Source organism: Lampetra planeri, unplaced genomic scaffold (assembly GCF_965212315.1).
Source record: "Lampetra planeri unplaced genomic scaffold, kcLamPlan1.2.h2 scaffold_1983, whole genome shotgun sequence".
Lineage (NCBI taxonomy): Eukaryota > Metazoa > Chordata > Hyperoartia > Petromyzontiformes > Petromyzontidae > Lampetra > Lampetra planeri.
Genome location: NW_027614737.1, coordinates 1 through 22,473, shown reverse-complemented (window position 1 = coordinate 22,473; position 22,473 = coordinate 1). Strand labels below are relative to the sequence as shown.

General features: G+C 55.7%; 1 protein-coding gene across 1 annotated transcript; it reads right to left on the bottom strand.

Annotated features, from left to right (window-relative positions):
* Positions 1-103: 103 nt before the first annotated feature.
* LOC144740234 (cholesterol 7-desaturase nvd-like) lies at positions 104-21,014 on the bottom strand (the record flags this gene model as incomplete). Its single annotated transcript, XM_078623086.1, has 4 exons — positions 20,642-21,014; positions 4,782-4,973; positions 544-724; positions 104-227 (listed from the first exon to the last, which is right to left on the bottom strand). Coding segments are annotated over exons 1-4 (870 nt in total), but the record flags the coding sequence as incomplete, so codon positions are not given.
* Positions 21,015-22,473: the final 1,459 nt, after the last annotated feature.

Genomic DNA, 22,473 nt, shown 5'->3' with positions numbered 1-22,473 from the left:
ACGTCACACAGGTCACGTGGTGTGGTGGGCAGCACCTACGTCACACAGGTCACGTGGTGTGCAGCACCTACGTCACACAGGTCACGTGGTGTGCAGCACCTACGTCCCACAGGTGCTTGGTGAAGCCCCACCGGGGCGGGTTGGAGAAGCGCAGGTCGCTGCCGCTCAGGATGATGGGCGAGTGCAGGTGGTTGATGTGCGCCACGTCCGCCGCGTTCTCTGGGGATCTCCTGCGGGGGGCGGGGGGGGGCGGGGGGGGCGGGGGGGCGGGGAGGGCGGGGGGGGCGGGGGGGGGGCGGGGGGGCGGGGGGGGGCGGGGGGGCGGGGGGGGGGCGGGGGGGGGGGGGCGGGGGGGGGGGGCGGGGGGGCGGGGGGGGGCGGGGGGGGGGGGCAGCATCGCGCCGACGCAACGCACGATACATATTAGGGACGAGCACAGCGTGAGAGTGTGTGAGTGTGTGAGTGTATTAGTGAGTGTGTGAGTGTGTGTGCGAGTGTGTGACTGAGTGAGTGTGTGTATTAGTGAGTGTGAGTGTCCCCTGCACCTGGATGTGCGCGTTGATGGTGTGCTCCGTGCGTCCTCTGTACTGCCACTCGCCGCTGGAGATCTCCTCCACCTCGGGCACCTGCCACGTGGGCTCGCCGCCGTCACAGTGGTACCACGCGTACACCGTCCCGTTGCGCTCGCAGCTCTCCCAGCTGCGCACGCGCGCAAACTCCGGCACTGCAGACAGGTGCAGCAGTAGCAGCAGTAGCGGTAGCAATAGTAGCAGTGGCAATAGTAGCAGTAGTAGTAGCAGCAGTAGCAATAGTAGTGGCAGCAGCAGTAGCAGCAGTAGTAGTAGTAGCAGCAGCAGTAGCAATAGTAGTGGCAGCAGCAGTAGCAGCAGTAGTAGTAGCAGCAGTAGCAATAGTAGTGGCAGCAGCAGTAGCAGCAGTAGTAGTAGTATCAGCAGTAGTAGTAGCAGCAGCAGCAGCAGTAGTAGCAGCAGCAGCAGTAGTAGTAGTAGCAGCAGCAGTAGTAGTAGCAGCAGCAGCAGTAGTAGCAGCAGTAGTAGCAGCAGTAGCAATAGTAGTGGCAGCAGCAGCAGCAGCAGTAGCAGTAGTAGCAGCAGCAGTAGTAGTAGCAGCAGCAGCAGTAGTAGCAGCAGTAGTAGTAGTAGCAGCAGTAGCAGCAGTAGTAGTAGTAGCAGCAGTAGCAGCAGTAGCAGCAGCAGTAGTAGCAGCAGTAGCAATAGTAGCAGCAGCAGCAATAGTAGCAGCAGTAGCAATAGTAGCAGCAGTAGCAATAGTAGCAGCAGCAGCAGTAGTAGCAGCAGTAGTAGTAGTAGCAGCAGTAGCAGCAGCAGTAGTAGCAGCAGTAGCAATAGTAGTAGCAGCAGCAGCAGCAGTAGTAGCAGCAGCAGGAGTAGTAGTAGCAGCAGTAGTAGCAGCAGCAGGAGTAGCAGTAGTAGTAACAGCAGTAACAGCAGTAGTAGCAGGAGCAGTAGTAGTAGCAGCAGTAGTAGTAGCAGCAGTAGTAGCAGCAGCAGGAGCAGTAGTAGTAGTAGCAGCAGCAGGAGCAGTAGTAGCGGGAGCAGTAGCAGCAGTAGGAGTGTCATTGTCAACATAATGGTTGTCGTCATCATCATCATCGTTGTCGTGAACACTTGATTTGGTTCTTTCGCTAAAGTGACGTAGAAATAAAAATAAATTAAATAATAGCATGCGACGTTCCGATTGCAACACAAGCAACCATCATCAGGTACTAATGACACCAAGACAGACACACAAATTTAGCAATCTTTGGAAGAACGCAATCAAGCAGGTAGGGTGTCGTTAACTGTTGTGTTAGCCGAATCTCTGTTGTTGTAATTGCATTCTATTTCTAAGTTTACGAGGTTTATACTCTTTAGTTCTTTCGGCGAAGTCACGACGATTGCTTGTGTTGCAATCGAAACGTCGTCTGCTATTGTTTCATTAGTTTTTCTTTCTACGTGACTTCACAGGAAGAACCAAAGAGTGATCATTGCCGTGATCACCCATTTAGTCACCCACTCACTCACTCACAATCACCATCGTTGTTATTGTGATGGCGTTGATGACGATGGCAAAGATGATGGTGGTAATGATGATGGTGACGAGGACGATAGTGGCGGTGTGGACGATGTTGACGATGGTGATGTCGAAGATGGTGATGATGGTGATGTTGAAGATGGTGACGATGGTGATGTTGAAGATGGTGACGATGGTGATGTTGAAGATTGTGACGATGGTGATGTTGAAGATTGTGACGATGGTGATGTTGAAGATGGTGACGATGGTGATGTTGAAGATGTTGACGATGGTGATGTTGACGATGTTGACGATGGTGATGTCGAAGATGGTGATGATGGTGATGTTGAAGATGGTGACGATGGTGATGTTGAAGATGGTGACGATGGTGATGTTGACGATGTTGACGATGGTGATGCTGAAGATGGTGACGATGGTGATGTTGACGATGTTGATGATGGTGATGTTGAAGATGGTGATGATGGTGATGTTGACGATGTTGACGATGGTGATGTTGAAGATGGTGATGATGGTGATGTTGACGATGTTGACGATGGTGATGTTGAAGATGGTGATGATGGTGATGTTGACGATGTTGATGATGGTGATGTTGAAGATGGTGATGATGGTGATGCTGAAGATGGTGACGATGGTGATGTTGAAGATGGTGACGATGGTGATGTTGAAGATGGTGACGATGGTGATGTTGAAGATGGTGACGATGGTGATGTTGACGATGTTGATGATGGTGATGTTGAAGATGGTGACGATGGTGATGTTGAAGATGGTGATGATGGTGATGCTGAAGATGGTGACGATGGTGATGTTGAAGATGTTGACGATGGTGATGTTGACGATGTTGACGATGGTGATGTCGAAGATGGTGATGATGGTGATGTTGAAGATGGTGACGATGGTGATGCTGAAGATGGTGACGATGGTGATGTTGACGATGTTGACGATGGTGATGCTGAAGATGGTGATGATGGTGATGTTGACGATGTTGATGATGGTGATGTTGAAGATGGTGACGATGGTGATGTTGAAGATGGTGATGATGGTGATGCTGAAGATGGTGACGATGGTGATGTTGACGATGTTGATGATGGTGATGTTGAAGATGGTGATGATGGTGATGTTGACGATGTTGATGATGGTGATGTTGAAGATGGTGACGATGGTGATGTTGAAGATGGTGATGATGGTGATGCTGAAGATGGTGACGATGGTGATGTTGACGATGTTGATGATGGTGATGTTGAAGATGGTGACGATGGTGATGTTGAAGATGGTGACGATGGTGATGTTGAAGATGTTGACGATGGTGATGTTGACGATGTTGACGATGGTGATGTTGAAGATGGTGATGATGGTGATGCTGAAGATGGTGACGATGGTGATGTTGACGATGTTGATGATGGTGATGTTGAAGATGGTGACGATGGTGATGTTGAAGATGGTGACGATGGTGATGTTGAAGATGGTGATGATGGTGATGCTGAAGATGGTGACGATGGTGATGTTGACGATGTTGATGATGGTGATGTTGAAGATGGTGACGATGGTGATGTTGAAGATGGTGACGATGGTGATGTTGACGATGTTGATGACGGTGATGTTGAAGATGGTGACGATGGTGATGTTGAAGATTGTGACGATGGTGATGTTGAAGATGTTGACGATGGTGATGTTGAAGATGGTGATGATGGTGATGTTGAAGATGGTGACGATGGTTATGTTGACGATGTTGATGACGGTGATGTTGAAGATGGTGACGATGGTGATGTTGAAGATGGTGACGATGGTGATGTTGACGATGTTGATGACGGTGATGTTGAAGATGGTGACGATGGTGATGTTGAAGATTGTGACGATGGTGATGTTGAAGATGTTGATGATGGTGATGTTGAAGATGGTGATGATGGTGATGTTGAAGATGGTGACGATGGTGATGTTGACGATGTTGATGATGGTGATGTTGAAGATGGTGACGATGTTGATGATGGTGATGTTGAAGATGGTGACGATGTTGATGATGGTGATGTTGAAGATGGTGACGATGTTGATGATGGTCATGTTGACGATGGTGATGTTGACGATGTTGATGATGGTGATGTTGAAGATGGTGACGATGTTGATGATGGTGATGTTGAAGATGGTGACGATGTTGATGATGGTGATGTTGAAGATGGTGATGTTGACGATGGTCATGTTGACGATGTTGATGATGGTGATGTTGAAGAAGGTGACGATGTTGATGATGTTCATGTTGACGATGGTGATAGTGACAACAGCGACGACGTTCACGACAGCGACGACGGCGACGATGGTGACAACAGTGATGTTGACGATGTTGACGATGGCGATAGTGACGATGTTTACGATGGTGATATTGATGATGGTGATATTGATGATGGCGATGTTGACGATGGCGATAGTGACGATGGCGATGTTGATGATGGTGATGTTCACGATGGCGATAGTGACGATGGCGATAGTGACGATGTTTACGATGGTGATATTGATGATGGTGATATTGATGATGGTGATGTTGACGATGGCGATAGTGACGATGGCGATAGTGACGATGGCAATAGTGACGACGTTGACGACGGTGATGTTGACGATGGCGATAGTGACGACAGTGATGTTGACGATGGCGATGTTGACGACGTTGACGATGGCGACGTTGACGATGGCGATAGTGACAACAGCGACGACGTTCACGACAGCACCGCCGCCCACACCTTTGCTGGAGTATGGGATGTGGACGCAGCGGCCGTCCTCGCCCCGGAACCTCCAGCCGTGGAAGGGGCACTCGAGGCAGCCCCCCCTCACCTGGCCCCCCACCGCCAGGTTGGCACCCAGGTGCGGGCAGTAGGCGTCCAGCACGCTCGCCTGGCCCCCCTCCTCGCCGCGGAACACCGCCACCTGCTCGCCTGCAAAGACAAAGGAGCCCCCGGGTAGCCTTCAGCGGGGCGGAGGGGCAAGTGCACTGGGTCCGCGACCACCCCCCTACGAAGGAGACAAAGACAAAGGGCCACCCAGGTAGCCTTCAGCGGGGCGGAGGGGCAAGTGCCGTCAGTAGCTGGACCTGGAGCGTGCCACTAAGAGGTGGGGCCTTACCATCAGCCCCACCAAAACGAAGCACCTGCCTGGGTATTTTGTACCATCGGACACTCCACCCCCACAACTCCCAATCGGTGATGGGGCAGTTGTGGAGAGAGTGGTGAGTTTCCCATACCTGGGCAGTGTGCTCATGACCGGCTCCGGTTTAACAGCAGAGGTCTCACTCCAAATCAGTCGAGCGGCATTATCTTTTCATCGGTTGCGTAACGCTGTGTGAAAGCTACCTGGTCTGTCGCTCCACACGAAGCTTCAGGTCTTCTCGGCCACCGTCATTCCCTCCCTTCTCTACGCTTGCGAAACGTGGACCCCCCCTAATGGAACATCCTCACTGGTTAGAAACATTTAGGCTGGCCTGCCTACCATCCATCTTGGGTTTAACCAGGCTGGATTGTGCGAGGAGCTCACAAATCCTTGAAAGATCTGGAGAAAGTCCCATCGGTGAACTCCTCCGGCAGGCAAGGCTGCGTTGGCTGGGACATGTAGCCCACATGCCCAGCCACCGCATGCCTAAACAGCTTTTGTTCGGCCGGATCGAGGGGGCTAAACGGGCGTGGCACGGGCTAGAGAAGAGATGGAGTGACGTGGTACAGGAGGACGTGGAGCTGAGTGGACTTGCCGATGACCGGTACCAGCGGTGTCAAGATCGGCCTCTGTGGAGGAGGCTCGTGAAGGACGCTACTGGGCAGTTGGAGGCAGTCGCCCTCCAACAACAACGGAGGACGGAGGAACGACGCTCACAACAACGAGCGGAGCGCCGGGTGGATAAAGCACAGCAAGTTGGCACAGAAGGGAGCACAGGTGGTGCATCAGCCAGTCATCTCGGTCATCTCAGTCAGTCGACCCGTGGCACCTGCTGGGTCTGCCCCGTGACCTCCTGCCAGCGGGCGTTCGACACTTCACGTGGCCTCAAGGTGCACATGGCCTGGCACAAGCGTCGTGGTGACGTCACCGCCACTTCGTGGTGAATGGCGGTTGTTGTTGTTGGAGGCGTGTGCGTGTGTGTCTGTGTGTGTGTGTGCGTGTGTCAGTGTGTGTGTGTGTGCGTGTGTGTCAGTGTCTGTGTGTGTGTCAGTGTGTGTGTGCGTGTGGAGGTGTACATGCAGTGCGGCTCGTGCTCCCATCACTCTCTCTGCCAAATCGTCGTCATGCTTCCCCGATGTGCTCATCGCGGACGAGATGCTCCACATTCCACGCGCACACGCACACGCACACACACACACGCACACACACACGCACACACACACGCGCACACACACACGCGCACACACACACGCGCACACACACACGCGCACACACACACGCGCACACACAAGCAACACACACATACACGCCAACGCCAACACACGCACGCACACACACGCACACACACACACGCAACACACGCACACGCAACACACGCACACACACACACGCACGCACGCGCACACACACACAAGCAACACACACGCACGGCGACACACACACGCGCACACACAAGCAACACACACATACACGCACACACACGCACGCACACGCACGCACACACACACAAGCAACACACAGGCACGGTGACACACAGGCACGCACGGCGTGTGTGCCTGTGTGTGTGTCTGTGTGTGTGCCTGTGTGTGTGTCTGTGTGTGTGTCTGTGTGTGTGTCTGTGTGTGTGCCTGTGTGTGTGGGGAGCGGTGGTGTCGTAGCGGTGAGCGCTGCGCTACGACCGGGCGACCCGAGTTCGATTCCCGCTCACGGCCACCAACACCACCACCAGTGACGATACACGAGGAAGTGTCTGTGTGTGTGTCTGTGTGTGTGTGTCTGTGTGTGTGTCTGTGTGTGTGTCTGTGTGTGTCTGTGTGTGTGTGTGTGTCTGTGCGTGTGTGTCTGTGCGTGTGTGTCTGTGCGTGTGTGTCTGTGCGTGTGTGTCTGTGCGTGTGTGTCTGTGCGTGTGTGTCTGTGCGTCTGTGTGTCTGTGCGTCTGTGCGTGTGTGTCTGTGCGTGTGCGTCTGTGCGTGTGCGTGTGTGTCTGTGCGTGTGTGTCTGTGTGTGTCTGTGTGTGTGTGTCTGTGTGTGTGTGTCTGTGCGTGTGTGTCTGTGCGTGTGTGTCTGTGCGTGTGTGTCTGTGCGTGTGTGTCTGTGCGTGTGTGTCTGTGCGTGTGTGTCTGTGCGTGTGTGTCTGTGCGTCTGTGTGTCTGTGCGTCTGTGCGTGTGTGTCTGTGCGTGTGCGTCTGTGCGTGTGCGTGTCTGTGCGTGTGTGTCTGTGCGTGTGTGTCTGTGCGTGTGTGTCTGTGCGTGTGTGTTTGTGTGTGTGTGTTTGTGTGTGTGTGTCTGTGTGTGTGTGTCTGTGTCTGTGTGTGTGTGTCTGTGTGTGTGTATGTGTGTCTTTGTGTGTGTATGTGAGTGTGTGTATGTGAGTGAGTGTGTGTCTGTGTGTGTGTCTGTGTGTGTGTCTGTGTGTGTGTCTGTGTGTCTGTGTGTGTGTCTGTGTGTGTGTGTGTCTGTGTGTCTGTGTGTATGTGTATGTGTCTATTGGTACAGTAGGGGGCACAGGTGGTGCATCAGCCAGTCATCACCATCACCACCATCAACACCACCACCATCACCACCACCACCACCATCATCAACAATCACCACCACCATCACCACCACCATCACCACCACCAATCACCACCACCATCACCACCACCAATCACCACCACCATCACCACCACCATCACCACCAGCCATGATCGATCCACAGCTAGATGAACACCAATGCGGCGATGCGGTCTCATCAGTGTGGGAGGGTACGGGGGGGGGGGGCGAGGATATGAAAACGAGTCTCGCAAGCAGCCCGTGTACAGGTGGAGGTACATGCCGGCAGTGTTTGTGGTTCCTGGAAGGGGAGGGGGGGGAGATGCGGGTGGTCTTGAAAGCGAACGAAACTATTCGAGTATCGCACCGGGTTGCAGGGCCCCACTGAGCTGCGTAGCTCATTCTCCCGTTTCCTGAAGCGACTCTGGCGATCGCGAATGATTGCAGCTCAAAGAAGGAGTGGCCGATGTCATCATAATCAGTCGTCGTCGTCATCATCGTCACCATCATCGTCGTTGTCGTCATCATCATCGTCGTCGTCATCATCATCGTCGTCATCATCATCGTCACCATCATCATCGTCGGCGTCATCATCATCGTCGTCATCGTCGTCATCATCATCGTCATTATCATCGTCGTTGTCGTCATCATCATCGTCGTTATCATCGTCGTTGTCGTCATCATCATCGTCGAAGTCATCATCGTCGTCGTCGTCATCGTCCTGGTCGCGTGGAAATGTACAGCAGCAGACAACTACTCAAGCGCGTGGTGACGTCCATTCTAAACTGTAGCACCCGGAGACAAATCCACACGACCACACCGAGAAAGACAGAGAATACAAACATGCAGCAGCAGCAGCAGCAGCAGGGTCGAGATCGAACCCACGACCTCCTGCACACCAGGCGAGGTAGTCGTGAACCCCTGAGACACACAGACCCAGGGCTTGAACCTAGACTCTCATGGTTTCTGACACGACCATCGTGAACCCCTGAGACACACAGACCCAGGGCCTGAACCTCGCCCATCATGGTTTCTGACACGGCCATCGTGAACCCCTGAGACACACAGACCCAGGGCTTGAACCTCGCCCATCATGGTCTCTGACACGGCCATCGTGAACCCTGAGACACACAGACCCAGGGCTTGAACCCAGACTCTCATGGTCTCTGACACGGCCATCGTGAACCCTGAGACACACAGACCCAGGGCTTGAACCTCGCCCATCATGGTCTTCGACACGGCCATCGTGAACCTCTGAGACACACAGACCCAGGGCCTGAACCTCGCCCATCATGGTTTCTGACACGGCCATCGTGAACCCCTGAGACACACAGACCCAGGGCTTGAACCTCGCCCATCATGGTCTCTGACACGGCCATCGTGAACCCTGAGACACACAGACCCAGGGCTTGAACCCAGACTCTCATGGTCTCTGACACGGCCATCGTGAACCCTGAGACACACAGACCCAGGGCTTGAACCTCGCCCATCATGGTCTCTGACACGGCCATCGTGAACCTCTGAGACACACAGACCCAGGGCTTGAACCTCGCCCATCATGGTCTCCGACACGACCATCGTGAACTCTGAGACACACAGACCCAGGGCTTGAACATCGCCCATCATGGTCTCCGACACGGCCATCGTGAACCCCCGAGACACACAGACCCAGGGCTTGAACCTCGCCCATCATGGTCTCCGACACGACCATCGTGAACCCTGAGACACACAGACCCAGGGCCTGAACCTCGCCCCCCATGGTCTCTGACACGGCCATCATGGACCCCTGAGATAAACAAAGATAAAGATCCCCCGTATAGCGTTTAAAGACTTTTGGGGCAAGTGCTGTTAGCGAGCACCTATGAAGGCCAGAACGGCACACGAGGGGGTGGGTGGCCAGCACCACGCCCGGCCGCCTTTGTCTCCCCAGTGGCGACGTTTACACACCGCACCAGGTACTCATTTGAGGCTGAGTTGACCCAAGGGAGGCCACAGGATCGGTTCAAATAATCGTCACTGGTGTTGGCCGTGAGCAGGAATCGAACCCGGGTCGCTGGGTTCGTAGCGCAGCGCAATACCCGCTACTCCACCGCTCCCGCATTCGAGACAGACACACCACACAGACACACACACACAGACACACACACACAGACACACACACACAGACACACACACACAGACACACCACACACAGACACACCACACGCACAGAGCTGCTACACGTGTAGTAGCTGCTACAGTAGCTGCTACACGTGTAGTAGCTGCTACACGTGTAGTAGCTGCTACACATGTAGTAGTAGCTACTACACATGTCGTAGCTACACGTGTAGTAGTAGCTACTTGTGCTACTACGGCAATCTGGAACTGATTGTAGCTACTACACGTGTAGTAGTAGCTACTTGTGCTACTACGGCAATCTGGAACTGATTGTGAACCTTCTTAAAGCGGTGGCCTCACACCACAAGTATACAGCTGCAGCAGCAGCAGTAGCAGCAGTATTGTTCCTGTCGCTTTCACCGCGAGTCGCGTTCCCCTGCGGAATTTCTCGTCTTGTTTTTGGTTCGAGCAGCACAGGAATGCAATGACGACGGACGTATCGCGGAAATACCGAGGGGGGTCAACAATTGGTCTATCCACTGCTGGATGAACATGAATGTGGTGGTGGTGATGTCTCCTCTAGCCCTGCGTGTGTTCTCTAGGACACGTGGCTTCTCGCTCTGTCTGTCTCTCAGTGTCATCACCATCCTCTATCCACTGCTGGATGAACATCAATGTGGTGGTGGTGTCTCCTCCTCTCTGTCCCTCAGTGTCACGCACCTCGGCATGCGCGTACCTGCCGTGACCTGTAGTCACCTGGTCGCCATGGCGACGCCGCGCGCGCGACGCGTGTGCACCACCTGTGCGCGTGCGGGTCCGCGCGTGCGTCGGGGCGTGGTGTCGGTTGGTAGCCCGGCGCTAACCGCTGCGCCACCACTCCCCTCCCTCCCACACTTTAACAAAAAAAAACTTCCCGCTCGCGTCGACTGCGATGCCGTTAGCCGTGGGATCGCACGGAGATCCGTGGGGTTTAGTGGGATCCGTGGGATTTAGTGGGATCCGTGGGATTTAGTGGGATTTAGTGGGATCCGTGGGATTTAGTGGGATCCGTGGGATTTAGTGGGATTTAGTGGGATTTAGTGGGATCCGTGGGATTTAGTGGGATCCGTGGGATTTAATGGGATCCGTGGGATTAGTGGGATTTAGTGGCATCCGTGGGATTTAGTGGGATCCGTGGGATTTAATGGGATCCGTGGGATTTAGTGGGATTTAGTGGGATTTAGTGGGATCCGTGGGATTTAGTGGGATCCGTGGGATTTAGTGGGATGAGTGGGATTTAGTGGCATCCGTGGGATTTAGTGGGATCCGTGGAATTTAATGGGATCCGTGGGATTTAGTGGGATGAGTGGGATGAGTGGGATTTAGTGGGATCCGTGGGATTTAGTGGGATCCGTGGGATTTAGTGGGATGAGTGGGATTTAGTGGGATCCGTGGGATGAGTGGGATGAGTGGGATTTAGTGAGATACGTGGGATTTAGTGGGATCTAGTGGGATCCGTGGGATTTAGTGGGATCCGTGGGATTTAGTGGGATTCGTGAGATTTAGTGGGATTCGTGAGATTTAGTGGGATTCGTGAGATTTAGTGGCATCCGTGGGATTTCGTGGGATCCGTGGGATTTAGTGAGATCCGTGGGATTTAGTGGGATCCGTGGGATTTAGTGGGATCCGTGGGATTTAGTGGGATCCGTGGGATTTAGTGGGATCCGTGGGATTTAATGGGATCCGTGGGATTTAGTGGGATTTAATGGGATCCGTGGGATTTAGTAGGATCCGTGGGTCTGCGCCGTCTCCGTTTGATCTCCCCTTGGGGGGGGGTGGGGGGGGGTCACGGCCCCACGACCGCTCCTCGCGTGTCAAAGGTCACATCCACGTGCCCAGCCTTCGCTAGCAGCACTTGGCCCAACGGTCATTGTCAGGCTACCTGGGGGTGGGTGGGGTGTGGCACCTTTACCTTTGCCCGGCTGGGTTCCGTCTCCACGGCGATGTTGTCGCTTTGTCGAGCGCGTGCCCACCACCATCGCCACGCGCACGCGGGGCACGCGCACGCAAAGGCAAAGACCCCCCGTGTAGCCTCCGCCGACTGCCGGGGCAAGTGCTGTGATAGCGAGTTAGCGCACGCAAAGACAAAGATGCCCCGTGTAGCCTCAGCCGACTGCTGGGGCAAGTGCTGTGATAGCGAGTTAGCGCACGCAAAGGCAAAGACCCCCCGTGTAGCCTCCGCCGACTGCCGGGGCAAGTGCTGTGATAGCGAGTTAGCGCACGCAAAGACAAAGATGCCCCGTGTAGCCTCGGCTGACTGCCGGGGCAAGTGCTGTGATAGCGAGTTAGCGCACGCAAAGACAAAGATCCCCCGTGTAGCCTCCGCCGACTGCCGGGGCAAGTGCTGTGATAGCGAGTTAGCGCACGCAAAGACAAAGATGCCCCGTGTAGCCTCGGCTGACTGCCGGGGCAAGTGCTGTGATAGCGAGTTAGCGCACGCAAAGGCAAAGATCCCCCGTGTAGCCTCAGCCGACTGCCGGGGCAAGTGCTGTGATAGCGAGTTAGCGCACGCAAAGACAAAGATCCCCCGTGTAGCCTCGGCTGACTGCTGGGGCAAGTGCTGTGATAGCGAGTTAGCGCACCCAGCCCAAGTCTTACCCAGCCCGGGTTACACTCACCCAGCCCAAGTCTCACCCAGCTCGAGTCTCACCCAGCCCGGGTTACACTCACCCAGCCCAAGTCTCACCCAGCCCAAGTCTCACCCAGCTCGAGTCTCACCCAGCCCGAGTCTCACCCAGCCCGAGTCTCACCCAGCCCGGGTTACACTCACCCAGCCCAAGTCTCACCCAGCCCAAGTCTCACCCAGCTCGAGTCTCACCCAGCCCGAGTCTCACCCAGCCCGAGTCTCACCCAGCCCGGGTTACACTCACCCAGCCCAAGTGTCACCCAGCCCAAGTCTCACCCAGCCCAAGTCTCACCCAGCCCAAGTCTCACCCAGCCCAAGTCTCACCCAGCCCGGGTTACACTCACCCAGCCCAAGTCTCACCCAGCCCAAGTCTCACCCAGCCCAAGTCTCATCCAGCCCAAGTCTCACCCAGCCCGGGTTACACTCACCCAGCCCAAGTCTCACCTAGCCCAGGTCTCACCCAGCCCAGGCCTCACTCATCCCAAGCCTCACCCAGCCCGAGTCTCACCCAGCCCGAGTCTCACCCAGCCCAAGTCTCACCCAGCCCGGGCCTCACCCAGCCCAAGCCTCACCCAGCCCGAGTCTCACCCAGCCCAAGTCTCACCCAGCCCGGGTCTCACCCAGCCCGGATCTCACCCAGCCCAGGTCTCACCCAGCCCGGGTCTCACCCAGCCCAAGTCTCACCCAGCCCAACACTCACCCAGCCCGAGTCTCACCCAGCCCCAGCCTCACCCAGCCCAAGTCTCACCCAGCCCCGAGTCTCACCCAGCCCAAGTCTCACCCAGCCCAAGTCTCACCCAGCCAAAGTCTCACCCAGCCCGGGTCTCTCCCAGCCCAAATCTCACCCAGCCCAAGTCTCACCCAGCCCACCCGGGTCTCATCCAGCCCAAGTCTCACCCAGCCCAAGTCTCACCCAGCCCAAGTCTCACCCAGCCCAAGCCTCACCCAGCCCGGGCCTCACCCAGCCCGAGCCTCACCCAGCCCGAGTCTCACCCAGCCCAAGTCTCACCCAGCCCAAGTCTCACCCAGCCCGGGTCTCACCCAGCCCGGGTCTCACCCAGTCCGGGTCTCACCCAGCCCAAGACTCACCCAGCCCGAGTCTCACCCAGCCCCAGCCTCACCCAGCCCGAGTCTCACCCAGCCCAAGTCTCACCCAGCCCGGGCCTCACCCAGCCCATCTCACCCAGCCCAAGTCCCACCCAGCCTGAGTCTCACCCAGCCCGAGTCTCACCCAGCCCAAATCTCACCCAGCCCAAGTCTCACCCAGCCCACCCGGGTCTCATCCAGCCCAAGTCTCACCCAGCCCAAGTCTCACCCAGCCCGGGTCTCACCCAGCCCGTCTCACCCAGCCCAAGTCTCACCCAGCCCGAGTCTCACCCAGCCCGAGTCTCACCCAGCCCGGGTCTCACCCAGCCCGAGTCTCACCCAGCCCGAGTCTCACCCAGCCCGGGTCTCACCCAGCCCAAGTCTCACCCAGCCCGGGTCTCACCCAGCCCGTCTCACCCAGCCCAAGTCTCACCCAGCCCGAGTCTCACCCAGCCCGAGTCTCACCCAGCCCAAGTCTCACCCAGCCCAAGTCTCACCCAGCCCAAGTCTCACCCAGCCCGCCCGAGCCTCACGACATCGTAGAGCCGCGTGAGCGTCAATCGTGAGCGACCGCCCCGAATCGGATCGTTCACCGGCGATCCGAAACGAACCCGCGCGCAGCTACTCACCAAGCCGCCTGGTGCCACATCGATTCTCCACATCAACTTGTCATCCCGTTGCAATCCGCTCACATGCCATCCGAGAAGAAGCAGAAGCAGAAGGTGTGGACACAGAGGCCACGTCAGGGTCACGTCAGGGTCACGTCAGGGTCACGTCAGGGTCAAGGGTCACGTCAGGTCACGTCAGGTCACGTCAGGTCACGTCATAGTCACGTCAGGGTCAAGGGTCACGTCAGGGTCACGTCAGGGTCACGGGTCCTGCATCGCCCAGAGGCCGGGTTCGAGCCCTGGGGGCCGGGCGACTGTCAGTGTGTCACGCATGCCTTCCCGCACGTACGCCACGCTCGCCTCACTTCCCTCTCTACCCCCCCCCAAGCCCCCCCCCTCCCCCCACCGCTCGCCCCAAGCCCCCCAAAAACGAGGAAGGGGAAACGCGAAGCGAGCACGCACGGCGCAGACTCCGTGCCGACAGAGCCGTCGCCAGATGCCAAGCGAGGCGGCCGGCTGCGACTCTCCGGAGGGAGGAGGAAGAACAGTGGGAGCAGGAGAAGGAGCACGAGGAAGAAGAATGGAGGAGCAGCAGCAGGAGCAGCAGCAGGAGCAGCAGCAGGAGGAGCAGCAGGAGCAGCAGCAGGAGCAGCAGCAGGAGCAGCAGCAGGAGGAGCAGCAGGAGCAGCAGCAGGAGGAAGAATGAAGCTGGGACTAGTGGCCATGGGAGGTAATGACAGGGGAGTCAGCCTGCAGTGCGAGTGGACTAGTGGCCATGGGAGGTAATGACAGGGGAGTCAGCCTGCAGTGTGAAGGGACTAGTGGCCACGGGAGGTAATGACAGGGGAGTCAGCCTGCAGTGCGAGTGGACTGGTGGCCACGGGAGGTAATGACAGGGGAGTCAGCCTGCAGTGTGAGTGGACTAGTGGCCACGGGAGGTAATGACAGGGGAGTCAGCCTGCAGTGCGAGTGGACTAGTGGCCACGGGAGGTAATGACAGGGGAGTCAGCCTGCAGTGTGAAGGGACTAGTGGCCACGGGAGGTAATGACAGGGGAGTCAGCCTGCAGTGTGAGTGGACTAGTGGCCATGGGAGGTAATGACAGGGGAGTCAGCCTGCAGTGCGAGTGGACTAGTGGCCACGGGAGGTAATGACAGGGGAGTCAGCCTGCAGTGTGAAGGGACTAGTGGCCACGGGAGGTAATGACAGGGGAGTCAGCCTGCAGTGCAAGTGGACTAGTGGCCACGGGAGGTAATGACAGGGGAGTCAGCCTGCAGTGTGAGTGGACTAGTGGCCATGGGAGGTAATGACAGGGGAGTCAGCCTGCAGTGCGAGTGGACTAGTGGCCACGGGAGGTAATGACAGGGGAGTCAGCCTGCAGTGTGAAGGGACTAGTGGCCACGGGAGGTAATGACAGGGGAGTCAGCCTGCAGTGCGAGTGGACTAGTGGCCACGGGAGGTAATGACAGGGGAGTCAGCCTGCAGTGTGAGTGGACTAGTGGCCACGGGAGGTAATGACAGGGGAGTCAGCCTGCAGTGCGAGTGGACTAGTGGCCACGGGAGGTAATGACAGGGGAGTCAGCCTGCAGTGTGAAGGGACTAGTGGCCACGGGAGGTAATGACAGGGGAGTCAGCCTGCAGTGCGAGTGGACTAGTGGCCACGGGAGGTAATGACAGGGGAGTCAGCCTGCAGTGTGAGTGGACTAGTGGCCACGGGAGGTAATGACAGGGGAGTCAGCCTGCAGTGCGAGTGGACTAGTGGCCACGGGAGGTAATGACAGGGGAGTCAGCCTGCAGTGTGAGTGGACTGGTGGCCACGGGAGGTAATGACAGGGGAGTCAGCCTGCAGTGTGAAGGGACTAGTGGCCACGGGAGGTAATGACAGGGGAGTCAGCCTGCAGTGCGAGTGGACTAGTGGCTACAAGAGGTAATGACAGGGGAGTCAGCCTGCAGTGTGAATGGACTAGTGGCCACGGGAGGTAATGACAGGGGAGTCAGCCTGCAGTGTGAATGGACTAGTGGCCACGGGAGGTAATGACAGGGGAGTCAGCCTGCAGTGTGAAGGGACTAGTGGCCACGGGAGGTAATGACAGGGGAGTCAGCCTGCAGTGCGAGTGGACTGGTGGCCACGGGAGGTAATGACAGGGGAGTCAGCCTGCAGTGCGAGTGGACTGGTGGCCACGGGAGGTAATGACAGGGGAGTCAGCCTGCAGTGCGAGTGGACTGGTGGCCACGGGAGGTAATGACAGGGGAGTCAGCCTGCAGTGTGAAGGGACTAGTGGCCATGGGAGGTAATGACAGGCGAGTCAGCCTGCAGTGCGAGTGGACTGGTGGCCACGGGAATGATCAAGAATAGGAGAGTGGTCAGGTGACAGAAGAGGACGGTGGAGTCAGCTGGTGGAGCGAGCGGTCTAGAACCAGCTAGAAGGTTCGGGAAGGGGGGGGGGGGCCTCGGACTGTGTATACGGGAGATGCGCAGGAGACGCGGGGCTGTTGCGGTGGTGAAGTGTCCGCCGGTTCGAGTGAACGTGTCTCTACAATAAAGAAACCATCTCAAGACAAGAGTGTCAACTCGTCATTACATATACAAAGACGCCCCGTGTAGCCTTAACATGCTGGAGGGGCAAGTGGGATTAAGGTAATGATGGTAGAGTCAGCCTGCAGTGCGAGTGGACTAGTGGTCACGGGGAGGTAATGACAGGGGAGTCAGCCTGCAGTGCGAGTGGACTAGCGGTCACGGGAGGTAATGACAGTAAAGTCAGTCTGCAGTGCGAAGGGACTAGTGGTCACGGGAGGTAATGACAATAGAGTCAGCTTAGAGTACGAATGGACAAGTGGCCAAGGGAGGGAATGACAGGGGAGTCAGCCTGCAGTGCGAAGGGTCTAGTGGTCACGGGAGGTAATGACAGGGGATAATTCTTTGGTTCTTTTCGGTTAAGTCACGTCTAAAAATAAAATAATAAATTAAAATAACATATTACGACGTTTCGATTGCAACACAAGCAATCATCATCAGGTATAAAAGAAATAGCAACAAAAAATCTAACTAGAAAACTATAGACAGACATACAAGCAGACAGACATCACAACGGCACACAGAGAGAGGACACACATCGGCACAAAGAGAGGGGTTGTCTCTATGACGGTCCCTTAAATATAGAGAGGGGGGGCGAGAACGGAGAGAGGGAGGGGGCAGAGAGAATTAGCATATCAATGAGTGTACGCCAACGTACTGCTGCTGCTCCTCCTAGTTTTCAATTTTGCGTGCGCGTTCCACATTGTCATCTTACTTGCAGCAGCAGCAGTACGTTGGCGTACACTCATTGATATGCTAATTCTCTCTGCCCCCTCCCTCTCTCCGTTCTCGCCCCCCCTCTCTATATTTAAGGGACCGTCATAGAGACAACCCCTCTCTTTGTGCCGATGTGTGTCCTCTCTCTGTGTGCCGTTGCGATGTCTGTCTGCTTGTATGTCTGTCTATAGTTTTCTAGTTAGATTTTTTGTTGCTATTTCTTTTATACCTGATGATGATTGCTTGTGTTGCAATCGAAACGTCGTAATATGTTATTTTAATTTATTATTTTATTTTTAGACGTGACTTAACCGAAAAGACCCAAAGAATAATTCCTGCAGTCACGAAAGCTCCTAAATTAAGAATGACAGGGGAGTCAGCTTGCAGTGTGAAGGGACTGGTGGCCACGGGAGGTAATGACAGGGGAGTCAGCCTGCAGTGTGAAGGGACTAGTGGCCACGGGAGGTAATGACAGGGGAGTCAGCCTGCAGTGTGAAGGGACTAGTGGTCACGGGAGGTAATGACAGGGGAGTCAGCCTGCAGTGTGAAGGGACTAGTGGTCACGGGAGGTAATGACAGGGGAGTCAGCCTGCAGTGCGAGTGGACTAGTGGTCACGGGAGGTAATGACAGTAAAGTCAGTCTGCAGTGCGAAGGGACTAGTGGTCACGGGAGGTAATGACAGGGGAGTCAGCCTGCAGTGTGAAGGGACTGGTGGTCACGGGAGGTAATGACAGGGGAGTCAGCCTGCAGTGTGAAGGGACTAGTGGTCACGGGAGGTAATGACAGGGGAGTCAGCCTGCAGTGTGAAGGGACTGGTGGTCACGGGAGGTAATGACAGGGGAGTCAGCCTGCAGTGTGAAGGGACTAGTGGTCACGGGAGGTAATGACAGGGGAGTCAGCCTGCAGTGTGAAGGGACTGGTGGTCACGGGAGGTAATGACAGGGGAGTCAGCCTGCAGTGTGAAGGGACTAGTGGTCACGGGAGGTAATGACAGGGGAGTCAGCCTGCAGTGTGAAGGGACTAGTGGTCACGGGAGGTAATGACAGGGGAGTCAGCCTGCAGTGCGAAGGGACTAGTGGTCACGGGAGGTAATGACAATAGAGTCAGCTTAGAGTACGAATGGACAAGTGGCCAAGGGAGGGAATGACAGGGGAGTCAGCCTGCAGTGCGAAGGGTCTAGTGGTCACGGGAGGTAATGACAGGGGAGTCAGCCTGCAGTGCGAAGGGACTAGTGGCCACGGGAGGTAATGACAGGGGAGTCAGCCTGCAATGCAAGTGGACTGGTGGCCACGGGAGGTAATGACAGGGGAGTCAGCCTGCAGTGTGAGTGGACTGGTGGCCACGGGAGGTAATGACAGGGGAGTCAGCCTGCAGTATGAGTGGACTGGTGGCCACGGGAGGTAATGACAGGGGAGTCAGCCTGCAGTGTGAAGGGACTAGTGGCCATGGGAGGTAATGACAGGGGAGTCAGCCTGCAGTGCGAGTGGACTGGTGGCCACGGGAATGATCAAGAATAGGAGAGTGGTCAGGTGACAGAAGAGGACGGTGGAGTCAGCTGGTGGAGCGAGCGGTCTAGAACCAGCTAGAAGGTTCGGGAAGGGGGGGGGGCCTCGGGCCGTGTGTACGGGAGATGCGTGGGAGATGCGTGGGAGACTCGGAGCTGTTGCGGTGGTGAAGTGTCCGCCGGTTCGAGTGAACGTGTCTCTACAATAAAGAAACCATCTCAAGACAAGAGTGTCAACTGGTCATTACATATACAAAGACGCCCCGTGTAGCCTTAACATGCTGGAGGGGCAAGTGCTGTTAGCGAGCACCTATACAGCTCGGCACGGCACACGAGGGGGTGGGTGGCCAACACCACGCCCAGCTGCCTTTGTCTCTCCAGTGGCGATGTTTACACACCGCATCAGGTACTCATTTGAGGCCGAGTCGTCCTAGGGGAGGCCCAGGACCAGTTCAGATAATCGTCACCGGTGTTGGCCGTGAGCGGGCATCGAACCCGGGTCGCCGGGTTCGTAGTGGTAGTGTAGCGCTAACCGCTGCACCACCGCTCCCCACACACACCTACACGTGCACATACACACACCCGCTGTATAATCGATCCCATGAGGTCCCTCCTCCTCCTCGCGAGGGTCAAGGTTCTGTTCCCGGGGGGGTTGGGGGGGGGGACATGAGGCTCGTTGTCGCCACTCCACAGCTGCCAGGGCTGTGGGGGCGACGCTTCGAGTGGCGCCTTGAGAACTCGCCCCTCTGCAGCCGCCCCGACCCCCGTGCAGAGCTCTGGCCTGTCAGCCGGGTTCTGAGCGAGTGGGCGAGCGGATGAGGAGCGAGCGAGTGAGTGGCCGACAGGGTGAGTCAGTGGCTGAGTGAATGGCGGAGTGAGTGGGTGGGCGAGTGAGTGGGTGAGTGGGTGGGCGAGTGGGTGAGTGAGTGGGTGGGTGGGCGAGTGGGTGAGTGAGTTGGTGGGTGAGTGAGTGGGTGGGCGAGTGGGTGAGTGAGTGGGTGGGTGGGCGAGTGAGTTGGTGGGTGAGTGAGTTGGTGGGTGAGTGAGTGGGTGGGCGAGTGGGTGAGTGAATGGGTGGGCGAGTAGGTGAGCTGGTGGGTGAGCGAGTGGGTGAGTGAGTTGGTGGGCGAGTAGGTGAGTGGGTGGGTGGGCGAGTGGGTGGGTGGGCGAGTGGGTGAGTGAGTTGGTGGGTGAGTGAGTTGGTGGGTGAGTGAGTTGGTGGGTGAATGAGTTGGTGGGCGAGCGAGCGAGTGAGCGACCGACAGGGTGAGTCAGTGGCTGAGTGAATGGCGGAGTGAGTAGGTGGCTGGGCGAGTAGGTGGGCGAGCGAGCGAGCGAGTGTGTCTGCAATAAATACAATTCACATAAACAAGTGTAAAAAAATAACATGACGAGTAAAACAACAACAACAAAAAAAAGTCAACAAACGTCACGACAAAAAGCGATTCACTCGACAGATCCGAGACCCCGAGACAAAAATAATCTCACGACTCCACGGTCGGCCTCGAACCTCAGCGACTCGCGCGACTACAACATCAACAACGACGCCAATGATGACGACGGCTACGACGACGGTGCCGACAAAGCCGCCGACGCCACCGCCGCCGGGGTGCCGAGCCATCCGGCAAACAGCGGTGGGGGGTGGGGGGGTGGGTGGGGGTGGGGTCACTCACCGAGCAGCACTGCGGGCACCACCTGCCCGCGTGGCACGCGGCTCGAGTCGACGACGCGGTACCAGCCGTTGGGGTAGACGGGCGGCAGGTCTCCGCGCTGGCGCCGGCGGGCGACGTTTCTCGCCGCCTCCTCCCGCGTCACCCCCGCCTCGGGGGGCAGGTAGCCCGTGTCGTGCATCGCCCGCACCACCTCCAGCGGGCCGAACAGCAGCTGGCGCAGCCGGCGCAGCGCCAGCAGCAGCGCCGCCAGCGCCAGCAGCGCGCCGGCCAGGAGCGGGAGGAGCGGGAGGAGCGGGGGGAGGAGCGGGGGGAGGGAGGCGAGCGACGGGGGAGCCCAGGGGAGCGCGTCGGAGAGGAGAGACGCCAACTCCATTCTGCGTGGGGCGGAGGGGGGGTGAGAGGGGGGTTAGAGGGGGGGGGTGAGAGGGGGGGGTGAGAGGGGGGGTGAGAGGGGGGTGAGAGGGGGGTGAGAGGGGGGTGAGAGAGGGGTGAGAGAGGGGGGTGAGAGGGGGGTGAGAGGGGGGGTGAGAGGGGGGGTGAGAGGGGGGGTGAGAGGGGGGGGTGAGAGGGGGGGTGAGAGAAGGAGGGGGTCATCGTTAATTGTGTAATTGTGTAGTTGTACTTTGTCGTGTGGATGTTGAACTTCTTTCGCGTCAACGTACGTCAACTGCTGGACGAAGATTAGTACGGTGATCGTGATGGTGAGGTCTCCTCTAACCCTGCGAGATGCTAACTACCTCGCCTGGTGTGCAGGAGGTCGTGGGTTTGATCCCGACCCTGACGCCTGCTGCTGTACATTCGGAGTTTGCGTCTCTCTCTCTCATCATCATCATCATCACGGTGGCTATGAGATGTTAACTACCTCGCCAGGTCTACAGGAAGTCGTGGGTTCGATCCCGACCCTGACGCCTGCTGCTGCTGCTGTGTATTCAGAATTTGCGTGTCTCTCTCTCTCCCCGTGGTCGCGTGGATTTTCCTCCAGGTCCTCCGGTTTTTTCCCCTCCACATTTAGAATCAACATCTCCACCGCGGTTGCTGCTATAAGTTTCCACATGACGATGACGACGACGATGATGATGATATCGGGCACTTCGTTGGTCAGGTAGATTCTGAAAAATATCTACGCAGCTCAACGGGCCCTTACCTGGTAAAATAAAAAATGGTTTAGCTTTTAGTTTCGTGATGACATCGGTTGAATGAGTGGATGTTTATGTTCTTGGTTCTTTCGGTAAAGTCACGTAGAAGGGAAATAATAAAATAATAATAATAAAAACATCATAAAGTACAGTGAGATTTGGGAAATAATAAAATAATAAAACATAATTAAATACAGTGAGAATTGGGAAATAAAAAAAATAAAAAAATACAACATAGTAAAATACGGTGAGAATTGGGAAATAATAAAATAATACAAATACAACGTGATAAAATACATTGAGAATTGGGATATAACAAAATAATCAAAATAAAACATTATGTAATACAGTGCGATTTGGGAAATAATAAAATAATAATACAACATTTTAAACTACAGTGAGAATTGGGAAATCATAAAAGAATGAGATTTCAACATAGTAAAATGAAGTGAGAATTGGGAAATAATAAAATAATAAAAATACTACTTTGTAAAATACAGTGAGAATTGTATTTTATTATGTTTTATTTATATTATTTTATTATTTCCCTTCTACGTGACTTTACCGAAAGAACCAAGAAGATGAATCCCTGCAGTCACGAAAGCTTCAAATTGATTCAGCTTCTTTGTTCTTTCGGTAAAGTCACGTAGAATGTAAATAATAAAATAATAAAAATAAAACATAATAAAATCATTC